The following is a 12,908-nucleotide window of genomic DNA, read 5'->3' as shown; positions in this document are numbered from 1 at the left end:
TGATATAGTATGTATAGTCTTACCGAGTGTGAAGTGCCTAAACAACTTCCAACATTTTGGCATTACTCATCCTCATAATAGACTTGAACTGCTTCCTAATCTTTATCTTCTACTCAAAAGCTGTGCTGACATCAAATCCAACGCGATACAATGCTGCTGTCTACAGGGACCTGTTAACCATTGCTGTGGCTAACAAACGCGAATTTCGCAGAGAAGCTGGGTGGGACCTATGCCAACTTGCTGTAAAATATACAGTAAAGCCTCGGTTCTCGAATGTCCCCGTTTTCGAAAAAAGATTTTTGCTTCGGTTTCCGAACGAAAATCGGTACTCGAACTCGCATATTGCGCGAGGCCAGCCCGGCTGACCCAAGACGCGCTTTGTTGTGAATTCCCACGCTGCCGAAAAAACCTGTAAATAACATAATGCGCGCAGCGCAAGCAGCTGACACCCTCCCACGTCGCGTTTTGTTATTGTCAATTTGAATGCCCCTTGAAAAAATAAAAATGGAAATGACTGTGTGCGGTGCAACCAGTGCACTTTTGTTATTCTGTATAACAGTACACAGACAGCCTAGCATACTCTCCTACTAAAGCATACATTTTAAGCAAAAAATAAATATATTACTTAAATTATATTATTATATGAAGTCTTTAACTATACATGTATTTCTACTGTGTAGTTTATTATCAGGAAAAGCTAAAAAAATGCTTTAAAAAGCCCAATTTTTTAAGGCTGGAACGCATTATTTCTTTTTCCATTCATTGTAATGGGAAACATGGATTCGGTTTGAGAACAAAACACTTCTGGAATGGTTGTGGTCGAGAACCGAGGCATCACTGTACTTGACAAACTGTTTTGTCGGTGGTAGTAAACGGTCGGATTGTAGGTGACGTAAATAAAGATCCATGACAGTGAAACAGTTCTTATTCTTTCCCTTCACCAGACACCTTCCGCCAACTGTTCCACCTCGCTTGGACCCGTTTCTTCAGTGAAACAGTTCAATGTAGGAAAAATAAAAATACAGAAATAATTAATCAATAAAACATAATACATGGAAAAGTTAAATTAAAAAAAAAAAAAGTACCCCACAATAAGTTTGAAAAATAACCGTTTTAAATGATTCCATTCTTTTAAACTGCACAACTAGAGCGACCCAACGTTCCACACTTTTAGCTATAGTTTAAAAATTCTAGTATTACGATAAACAAGGTCATTTACTTACTATTCATAACGTGCCTTTGACCAAATGTGAAATTGCTTTCCCCATCTTAGTGAACCTCATATAGAGAGATTCTCCGATGGGAAATAAGCACTAAAGTATCGTTGAGTTCCTTTTTAAATGGCATGGAAAGAGTTAACAGTTGCCTCCAAAACAAAAATAGTCTTCCCCCCCCCCCCCCAAGTCTGTATTAGGCAAAAAAATAAACATCCAGACATATTCCTATTCAGACGATGAAAAAAAAACTCTCTGATTACGTCTCAAAATATTGCCGGCGTTTGTTCCAGGACCTTGAACTTGTTCCAAACGCCTCAGAGCCACTTTACTCAGCTGAGGAGCTTTGACCAAGTCCAGGGGCAAAGACTTCAACCGCAGAATCTGGCAGCAGGATAATCGGGGTCGGGGGGGGGGGAAACAAATGGGGAAAAAAAAAAAACATCTTACGTTACGCGTAAAACATCGCAGAAGTCCAAAAGTGGAGGCGGCCCGCTCGGAGGACACAGAACACCTGTGAAGCGGAGCGCCAAAGAGCTTTTTAAAAAGACGAGCGAAAGAGGAACTGCAGACCAACGTTTGCCCCGCCGTTTCCTCAAAATAAAACAGGAAACTCGCTTGGTTGTATCGTGCGAGCCGGCGGTGTGTGTGCGTTCAACTCGAGCGGGTCACGGTTAAAGCGGAACATCTGCATCGGCAACCGCGCAACGGTCCCGCTTTCAAACCTGTTCGACCGCTCAATCGTTTCTTATTCAAATGACGCAATTCGGGTTTTGTTCTGACTCGTCTTTCCGATCAGGAGGTCGCGCTGGGTGACTTTTGCCACGATGCAAATGATGCAAATGGCGACCTTTGGTAGGGTAAAAAGGGCAACCTTTGGTTACCTGTAGGGGGAGAAAAAAATCGCTAAAAGGCAGCAGAAACACATGATCTCTCCCGGCCAATCAGCAAAGAGCGCTCAAGTAAATACAGTATTGAAGAAAAATTCAGACTTTATTTGTTCAATATGGCTGTAGCGATTTTTGTGGCAGAAAGTGGCAACTGCACCTATTTGCGTCTAAATCAGTGGCGTCTATACTTAAATAATGTACGTACTTCTAAATCTCACAAATTGTAGTTTCACTTTAGTTTTGGAAAAAATATATTCTTTCTAGTAAGTGAAAAGGCAATAATAAAATCGGGATAAAGTGGCATTTACAACAAAACATTGGCAAAATGTAAAGAAAAATGCATATACAGTGATGCTTCGATTCTCGAACCACAATCCGTTCCGAAGAACGGTTCGAGAAGTCATTTGTTCGAAAACCGAATCGATGTTTCCCATTACAACGAATGGAAAAAGAAGTAATGCGTTCCAAGCCTAAAAATGTAGGCTTTTTAAAGCATGTATTTGTAGCTTGTCTTGATTCACTGCAGAGTAGAAATACATTTATAGTTTAAATAATTTATATAATAAAATAATTGAAGAAATATATTTATTTTTTGCAATTTATACTTTAGTAGTCGAGTATGCTAGACTGGGAGTGCATTGCTGTATCTGTAGCGACTCGGGCCCCCAGCTTTGTCAACGTTTGTGTAGAATAACTTTGAACAAGCAACTTGCCGTCTTTGGTACTGTATTTGTATGTATAGTGTGTATATATTTACTTGTAATTATATATTTACGTAGATATTTACTTCCTATGAGGGCTTCGCGTGTTCTCTGCTAATTGTACTTTTACAACAATTACAATATTTTGTTGTCATAAAGACATAACATTTATAGTATTATTATTGTGCGTCTATTTTGCAGTGATGTGATGCAGTGTGGTTGCACGTGACAAAATCATAATAATAATAATAAAAATATACCTCGTTGAGTAATTACCCCAAACAGCGTTATTTATGTAATTATTTATTCATTTATAGTCGAGTAGACATTTGATCGTCCACGTGCATGCGTCTTAATATTGTGGAAATGTGTGTAATGCATTTTGTTCACCAACAGATGGCGGCCAAAGATAAATAGAGAGAGAGAGGGCCGATGAGTGTACTGTACAAGACTGAGGTTTTATTCCTAAATTCACATTTATTATTATTATTATATATATATATATATATATATATATATATATCAGCTACTGTCACACGAGGCGCAGTTTGAACTTTGAACAGTGATACTGCAGTTGCAGAGGGAAAATAAAGATACATTTAAGATATTTTGTTCCTAAATCTTACATAATTGCCTGCCTGTAAAAAAATGATCGCTTAAAAAAAATGTGTGACAGTGCATTGAAGCAAAAAAAGATAAAGACGACTTATCTGTACTTGCAATCGTGATTCTTTGTCGTGGCACTAGATGACACCTGCGCACCGCACTTGGAGAATCGCTGCAATCGGGTGATCAACCTTATCTGCAAGGCTTTCAGCTTGATTTCTTGATGAGTGCATTACACAATAATAACAAATGTCAAAACAGGCCCAAGGTGATTTGCGTTACATTAAAATGGCGCAATATTCACGGCGTTTTAATGTTATGCAGTCGTATTACACAATGTCGGCCCGAGGGGAACGTGACAGTCATGGATTTCCTCTCAAAATTGGGTCGCGAGCGAGTGTCGCCATCCTCTTTCAAACCGTTTCCTGAGCTCGACCTTGAAATGGACCCGCGGTATATTTTCGTAAAATGACCTTGGATATGAAAAATCAAAAAGTTCGTTAGCCTTTGTTTTTGTGCTCATTTTGTGCACATTAAGCATTTATCTCGTTTGTCACTGTATCATGTTGATAAATAATGAAACAAAACTTCTTAAACCGAATGTTCTGTTCACATAATTCATAATATAAAGCATGCATTTAAAAAGTTATCGATTCAAAAGTGAAAATGCAAATCTTTCTTGAAAAGAATCACGATTCCATTTGTACAATCATGATAATACAACATTTTATAGTTTAAAAAAAAGTAAAACTCAATAACGACATATTTTTGATTTAGGGATAACTAATTTAATTTTATCCATCCATACATCCATTTTCTGAGCCGCTTAGCCTCACGAAGGTCGCGGGGAGTGCTGGAGCCTTTCCCAGCTATCATCAGGCAGGAGGGGGCGTACACCCTGAACTGGCTGCCAGCCAATCGCAGGGCGACAGACAACAGTCGCACTCACAATCACACCTAGGGGCAATTTAAGAGTCTCCAATTAATGTTGCATGTTTTTGGGATGTATTAGGAAATCGGAGTGCCCACGCAGGCATGGGGAGAACATGCAAACTCCACACAGGCAGGGGGGGATTGGGATTCCAACCCCGGTCCTCAGAACTGTGTGGCCAATGCTGTAACCAGTTGGGACACCGTGCTACCTAATTAAAGGTATTTTTTATAATTGATAAAAAGTATCTACACCAATTGTGATTTAAAATTGTAGCTGAAACAAACAAAATATACAATTTGTTTTGGGACTATGAAAAAATAAAATAAGTGCATATTTCTAAAAATATCATTTAAAGAAAATCCGAAATGCGAAAATAAAACATTTTTGTTGTTTTCCATCAAAACCCGATACTTCTCATTGAACGATAACAGACTCAAGAGACCAGGTTTTATCTTCATTTTTCTTTTTATGATGCACATTTAAACCCACAAGACATTTGCTTCAATAAATAGAACAGCACAACAATACGGTTTGATAAGATTACAAAATAAAACTATACAAAAGCAAATATTGTCTAACAGAGACTATTTACATTTTTGATGTGATTTTTTTTTTTTTTTTTTTTAAACATGTTACTGAAAAAAAAAATCACAGCTCTCATGCACAATTCCAAAAAGATGGTCTGTCGTCAAATGTTACTAAGTTGGTACATTTATACATAGCAAGTACAACAGTTAAGACTGCTTTTACTGTACGTCTTGAAGTGTTACATTAATCCGAACAGCACCAACGAGGCACCCAAAATCACTACATCGAAGGACTGAATGGTTTGAATTCTCTCTCATCGTAATGATTCACTTCTGTGGTGTCCTTCTGTTGAGGCTGAAGAATTCTGGAGTCGGGCGGGCCTCGCTCGGCGCCCGCTTTTGATCGTGTCCCCTTTATTTTTGTTTTTTCTGTCCCTGCCGTTAGGACACGACGCAGCTGTTGGTTTTGTTCATGGGGGGCCTGAAGCCGGCGTGTTTGGGGAAGGTCTCCCTGCGTCGGCGCAGGGCCGGGCTGAGACGGCTGGGCAGGTTGGTCTGCTGCAGGAGCTCCTTGAACACCTCCACCACGTTGGCGTTGTCTTTGGCCGAGGCCTCCAGGTAGCTGTTGTTCCAGTCCATCTCCACGGTGGACAGCACGTCGTCGGCGGACACCCGCCTCTCGCCCGCGCGGTCCGTCTTGTTGCCCACCACCACGATGGGCGTGTACTTGTCCTCCTTGATCTCCAGGATCTCGTCCCGCAGGCTCTTGACCGCCTCCAGCGACTCGGGGTCGTCCACGGCGTAGACCAGCGCGAAGGCGTCGCTGTTCTGGATGGAGAGTTTGCGCATGGCCGGGAAGGAGTAGCTGCCGCTGGTGTCCAGGATCTCCACGGTGATCTTGGCGCCCCCGCCGACGTCGTACTCCCGTCTGTGGAGCTCCTCCACCGTGCGCCGGTGTTTGACCTCGAACGTGTCCTGCAGGAAGCGGCGTATCAAGGCGGTCTTGCCCACCCCGGCCGCCCCCAGGAAGACCAGACGCACCTGAGTCTTCTCCTTCACCATCAGTGACATGCCGAACGCCTGCCTGGACGAGACTGGACTCTACCGGATTGGACCAAGATGGACGGACGGAGGCTCTCTGTACTCAGCCGCTGTAAGTCAACTTCTCTTCTTTAGTCGCATCTCCGCGCTGTAGCCTCTCGCCTTTTATGGCTGTTTTGAGAGAGAGCGAGCGTGCCCTCCCCACGCTGGCAGCCAATCGACGCACGGAAGCCTGCTGGAGGGCATCCAATCGAGGCGAGGCATGCAAATAAGGGAGTGCCGCACGCTCGAAAGGTGTAGCGCAGTGAGTAAGCCGCAAGAAACGAAGAGGTTGCGGCTCCCTGCTCGAGTGGTTCCCCAACTTTTATGAGGTCAAAGCACATCCAGCGGTACCTCCGGTGGAGGTGGCAGCCCAACTTTACGACAAGCAGCTGTTTGGAAACGAAAAAAGGTGTTTTACTGTAAAACGAAACATAAAACAAAGACTTTTGCACCTTTTGTATGTGACCATCCCACGTAACTTTGTCATACCGAAGTCGGTTAGTTTACACGAAGCACAAGTCATAAACGAGCATCAATGCCGTGGTGATACAAGCCTTCCAGCAAAGCGGAGTCGGACACAAATAGTGTGGCAGCACATGTAGACAGTCACTATAACAATAATCCTAGGCATACAGAACACAACTAATGTTGCTGGAGGTTATTCACTAGCTGCGATCGTCTTTGTGTATAGTAAGTAAGTAAGTTTCTTTCGGCTTGTCCGTTATTTGCATTCGTCATACTGCTCCCCTGGCGGCCTAGACGTACACACCACAAGGAGACAATGAATTTAAGCATGAAGTCATGATCCACAACCTGTTTAATTCTTTACAACCGTAGCATGAAATTCTATTCACATTCAGCACGTTTAGTTCAATTGCGGTGTTTTTATGGAGCATTTTCATTCCGTTTGGGCTTCTAAACCGATTATAATTGCAATACAAGACTTCATGTAATCCAGACTTTATTCTTTAGTTCAGACACAGAGAGAGTGATATAATGGAGCTAACAACCTCTGATTCAGGAAAGTACATGGAATGGAGGTGGACCTTTAAAGGTGGACTAACAGGTCTTTGAGGGTCAGAATTCTAGCTGATAGACAGGTGTTCAAATACTTATTTGCAGCTGTATCACACAAGTAAATTGTTAAAAAAAATCATACATTGTGATTTCTGGATTTTTCTTTTTCGATTATCTCTCACGCACCTCCGATGAAAATTTCTAAGTGGGAGAACTCGCAATGTTGCAGGGTGTTCAAATACTTATTTTCTTCAGTGTATAATGGGCTTGTTGACGCAATGATGTTCTCATCTTGAATTTGTTACAAAATGTGCCTGGTCACTATTGTAAGAATGGCAGCAAGTAGACACCGAGTTTAATTATCCCTTTTGCCATCTACTGGAAGATTATGATTCAATTGTTTTTCCCCATCATTATTCTTCCCTCGCATACTGTACTTGGATGAACAAAGATGCATTATTTATTGTCATTAAATATAATTTTTAGACCAATTAAGCGGAGTTGGATAACTTCAAACAGCACACCTGGTAATTTGTCCGAGGATGCCGGAAAGTGCTGAGAAACACTTTGTTTCAAAATCACCGTTGATGTGATGCTTTGACAAAACCGTACCGAGTTACAATTGCAGTTACAGTATTTACTCATTTATTGGCCAGAGACTCAATCCTTGTCCTTATCTATAGTTGCCCAAAAACTGAGCTGTTAAGCTGTTTTTGTCCTCAGGCCGACGGCACGTCACCTTTAAAATGTTTCTTTGCCGGCATCAAATGGCTTTTATTTTGAAATGAGGGGGAAAAAAACCCCCCTTCATTTAGTCGTGCTTTAGGTTTGCTTAATGCAGCATCCACAGGTAAAAACGCGTAATTTTTATCGTGGGTGTCAGTTTCTCGCGCCACATAAACGTCATTGATTCTGTGCTTCACGTTTCTTTGATTTTATATCTAAAAAGGTGGCGACATCCTACGATGCAATCCAAAAGCTGCCATGCATCGCGCGACATGACTTCATTTATGGCTAGCGGTCATCGCAGTGAACGTAAACATTACTGTACTAAGACACAGCGCGGTGAGCGAGCCCATCGTTATTTCATCATCATCATTTGTGTTTTCACCCATTCTTGGATTGCGCAATGTTTATTCCGAACCAGGCGACATTCAAAATAAGATAAATATTAAGGTTGTTCTTCAGATGGTGCAGATTAAATGCATTTGCATTCATTTTAATACGAGATGTTACCTCAGTTTATGAACGTTTCAGTCGTTACGGAACAAATTAAGCTTCATCTTACGTCTTTAAATAGACTTGGGAATTTTAATCGAGATTGTGCTGCATCATTCTTCGATCTTTGTCGTCTGTGGGCCTTTGAAAGTCTTTGGGACTTGTTATTTAGGACTGTACACAAAAAAAACTTGATTTGTAAGACAGTTCTATTGTACAATGTTTTGGTTTTTTTTCCTCCACGCCATGCGCAACATGTTGCACCAAACTCCGGTCACAGTTTTGCTCTGTTATTGTCATTAATGAGCTCCATTACGTGTCCCGACTTGTGAAGTGAAGCCAGCAGAGAGCGCGTAATGGATCGTTTAGCACCGACGTGGCTCCGCTTCAATCACCTCCCGGCGTCCTTGCTGCTTAATTAGCTGTGATTGATGGACTCTAACTGCGGAAATAACAAATCTAGGGAAGCCTCACCCCCCGCACCTCCCTCCGCCCCCGCCCCGACTTTGTTCCCGGGCACCGATCCCGTCGTCGCCACGCTTTCCAATTTGCTCGGAGACCGTCGTCTTCCCCGCCTTGTTATGCCTCGCGACGACGTGGAACCAAAACAAGCCCCGGGGTGCCGCCGCGTTAAGCCCCTCCTTCTTCTTCTCTTTCCCATAAACATGCACTTAAAATGTGCCCCGTGATGAGCGCTCCGGTGTTTGGTTTTTTCGGCCCGTGACTGACAAGCTGACCTTACCTTACCGCTTATTTCTTCACTGATTTCCTTTTGTTTACCTTTCAGCGCTAACGTCACTACTTAGGACCGGAAACTCGAAGCACTCCGTATTTGAGACCATTGGCCAAAAATCAAGTTTACCCCTCACACATCTAAAAGAACTCATATTCTCCATGGGGGGAAAAAACAATCTTGCTATAAAAGCCTCACATACATAAATATAATCAATCGAATCAATCAAAAGCCTTTAATGTCATTATATGCTGCGCACACAACGAAATGGTGAGTGCTTCTCCACAAGGTGCAATAAAATAGAATAAAACTCAAATAATATCTTAGGTAAAAAAAACAATAGATAAAACATCAAGGCACAGTTACTGCTAAAAAAAAACAGTACTGTTATTTCAGCGGTTTGAGTTCAAGAAAAACAAAGCGAAGCAAAACGGATCGCCGTCAATAGTGACCAGGAAGTGTTGTGTGCTCAGAGCCCACAAAGCGAGTATAACAACGAGCCGATGGTCCGTGCTATTACCACTCCCGGCCGTTGAGCAAACAAAACAAAAATAACAACGTTCGAGCGTTTGAGCCAGAATAAACACACACACTCGGAAGTCGACGTGTCGGGAGGGGCGAACAATAATAGTCCCATTATATGGACGGCGGAGGTTTGATCCTTTTCTGAGGAGTTGGTTTAGACGTATAGAATATATAGGAGGTGGCCAGACTTTTTTTTTTTTTTTTCAACACCATGTTGTACTTATCAAGCAGCAAAGCTTCTCGTGATCCACCGGTGGGGAGCAAGGTGGGGAGGGGGTTTTTGCATGCGTGCATCGCCGTAAATACTAACCAGGATGTGTTGTGTGCTTCCAACGAGAGGCTATAACTCAGCAGCTAATGACCAGTAATGATTTGATGCGTGCAAATTGCTGGTGAACGAGCCTCAACTGTGACAGCCACAGCTTTATCCTGTCAGGTTGACCCCACGGGAGGTTAAAGAAGGAGAAATTTGGGTGCCTTTTCTCTGTTTTTTTTGCACAACATGTTGGCATCTTAGCCTTAGCGAGAACGAATGGTCCGCGATGCTAAGCACCGGCGATGTCAGGGGCAGATTTTGCTTGGATTTCAAAAATTTTTTTTTTCAATTGATGTCTAAAATATATGTAATAATCATATTACTTCAAATTTGGCGGGTTTTTTTGTACGTATGAATTTTAGGGAGAGTCTTCCTTTAAATCATTTAATGATTTGTAGATCAGTAGCAGAACTTTATAATCTATTCTAAAGCTGACTGGAAGCCAGTGCAAAGACTTTAGGATTGGAGTTATACGCTCTGACCGCTTTGTTTTGGACAGAACTCGAGCTCTTCGAGTAGTTGATGGCTCTGGGGGAAAAAGCTGCCCTTGAATCTGGTTGTCCGTGTTTTGTGGGACCTGTACCGGCTTGTCAGAGGGCAGCTGGTTAAACAGTTGATAACCAGGATGTGAAGAGTCTTTCACAATATTAATGGCTCCGCTGTGATAGCGGGAGTTGGCAATGTCCTCTTCGGAGGGTAGACAGCAGCCAGTGATCTTCTGGACGCTGTTGACCACTCTTTGCAGAGCCTTCTGGTCCGCTGCTGTGCATCCAGAATACCACACTGTGATGCAGTATGTGAGGATGCCCTCCACGGTGGTTCTGGAGAAAGACTGCAGCAGCTTAGCTTCCAATTTGTTCTCGCTGAGCACTCTCGCGAAGCAGAGTCGCTGCTTGGCCTTTTTCACCACCGCGGTGGTATTTACAGTCCAAGTGAGTTTGTCCGCGATGTAGACTCCCAGAAATTTGAAGGAGTGGACCATCTCCACACACTCACCGTCGATGAACACCGGGACCGGGTCGACGCCGCACTTCCGGAAGTCAAGGATGATTTCCTCCGTGTCTTTGTGGTGGTCGGTGTAAGGATGTTGGCGCAACACCACTTTGACAAGTTACGAATCTCGTCTCTGGAGGCAGACTGGTCTCCTTCGGTGGTGTCATCAGCAAACTTGATAACGGAGTTGCTGGGATGGACTGGTATAACAGTCATATGTGTACAGAGAGTATAGCAGAGGGCTCAGTTCACAGCCTTAGGGGGGACCCGGTAGTGAGGGTGATTGAGGAAGAGGGGTTGTGGGCCGAGTCTGGCAGACTGTGGACGGTTTGTGAGGAAGTCTTTAATCCAGGAGCAGATGGAAGGAGATAGTCCAAGGAGGGAGAGTTTGTCAACCACAATACTTGGGATGATGGTATTCAAGGCTGAACCATCATCAGAATCAGAATCATTTTCATTAGCCAATTATGTCTATAACACACAATGATTTTTTTCTCTGGTAGTTGGAGCCGCCCTTGTATGACATACTCAACGTGTACACTTTGAGTACAACCTCAGGCAGACAGTCAATTGCGAGACAATAATGGTAGTCAACAGTAATCTGGCAATGACGGAGCATTCTTTTTTTTTTTTTGTGAGGACGGATTTGATGTTTGTCTCCCAGTTTCAGGTCCTGTGAGACTGTAATTTCTTAAAGGAACCTGATGGTTGACAACAAAGACTCACATTCACCCAACAAAAACTCCTTTTGATTCCCAAAAACTTTTCAAACTTAACAAAAACTCTCACTCACACACAAAAAAAAAACCTGTCACACCCCACCAAAATCAACCTCACTCTCACACAAAAAAACTCACCTAATAAATCCTCTCACAGTCACCAAGATATGTCTCACTCTCGCAAAATGATCAAACATACCTGGAAAAATCACGTTCATAAAAGATTCACACACAAAAATCTCTTAGTCATGCTAATAAAACCTCCCACACTTATCAAGAAACTTACTCATGCCAAAAAAATTCTCCTTCACCCAAAAACTATTCCACCAAAAACTCTTCCTTATGCCCAAAAACTTCTTGTTCACCCAAAAACTATTCCACCAAAAACTCTTCCTCATGCCCAAAAACTTCTTGTTCACCCAAAAACTATTCCACCAAAAACTCTTCCTCATGCCCAAAAACTTCTTGTTCACCCAAAAACTATTCCACCAAAAACTCTTCCTCATGCCCAAAAACTCCTTGTTCACCCAAAAACTATTCCACCAAAAACTCTTCTTCATGCCCAAAAACTTCTTGTTCACCCAAAAACTATTCCACCAAAAACTCTTCTTCATGCCCAAAAACTTCTTGTTCACCCAAAAACTATTCCACCAAAAATTCTTGCTCATGCCAAAAAACCTCCCTCTCACAGTCACCAGATATGTCTCGTTCTCGCAAAATTATCAAACATACCTGGAAAAATCACGTTCATAAAAGATTCACACACAAAAATCTCTTAGTCATGCTAATAAAACCTCCCACACTTATCGAGAAACTCTTACTCATGCCCAAAAAAATTCTCGTTCACCCAAAAACTATTCCACCAAAAGCTCTTGCTCATGCCAAAAAACCTCTCACTCACCTCCCCAAAAATCTCACAAATCCCCCAAAATACCCTCACACAATAAAAACCACTCAAAACTCTCACACTCACCAAAAACCTTTCACATACACCGTTAAAATCCTCACATGCACCCAAGACCCTCTCACGCGCGCAGAAAAAGCCAATAAGATCGATGTTGGTGTCGGTGTTCCAATCTTCGAGATGACTGACTTTTGAATAGCGGTTAAAGCAAAACTTGCACGACGGTCACCACGTCAGAGCTGTTTTCGATATAATATTGTACAATTTTATTGGCTGTCACCATTAGGTAATGTAGGCATCTTAAACTTTGTGCTAGGTGTAACGTTAGTATTTGGAGTTCTTCGGTTGTGAGCGTCTCACATCACGCGTGGTGACTCACAGGCACACTGACTTACTTCTCATGACTCACTGGAACAATTGAATAGAACACTCATCCGCTGTTCACGTTAATCGAAGCATATGTGCCTCTCCCCAAGCAAAATAATACAACATAAACACTATCAAGAGTTTCCAATCACGTGACATTTC

General features: G+C 42.4%; 1 protein-coding gene across 1 annotated transcript; it reads right to left on the bottom strand.

Moving 5' to 3' along the window:
- Nucleotides 1-4,588: 4,588 nt before the first annotated feature.
- On the bottom strand, nt 4,589-7,137 carry LOC133505805 (ras-related protein Rap-2b-like). Its single transcript, XM_061829272.1, has one exon. The coding sequence runs from the start codon at nt 5,941-5,943 to the stop codon at nt 5,314-5,316; it is 630 nt and encodes a 209-aa protein (XP_061685256.1). The 5' UTR covers nt 5,944-7,137; the 3' UTR covers nt 4,589-5,313.
- Between the last annotated feature and the right edge of the window lie 5,771 nt (nt 7,138-12,908).

The sequence above is a fragment of the Syngnathoides biaculeatus genome, chromosome 9, assembly GCF_019802595.1.
Source record: "Syngnathoides biaculeatus isolate LvHL_M chromosome 9, ASM1980259v1, whole genome shotgun sequence".
Lineage (NCBI taxonomy): Eukaryota > Metazoa > Chordata > Actinopteri > Syngnathiformes > Syngnathidae > Syngnathoides > Syngnathoides biaculeatus.
Note: the sequence above shows the minus strand (reverse complement) of the source record. Positions and strands in the feature narration are given on the sequence as shown.

Coding starts and splice junctions, on each gene's coding strand:
- LOC133505805 (XM_061829272.1), bottom strand. CDS start 5,943: ATGTCACTGATGGTGAAGGAGAAGACTCAGGTGCGTCTGGTCTTCCTG.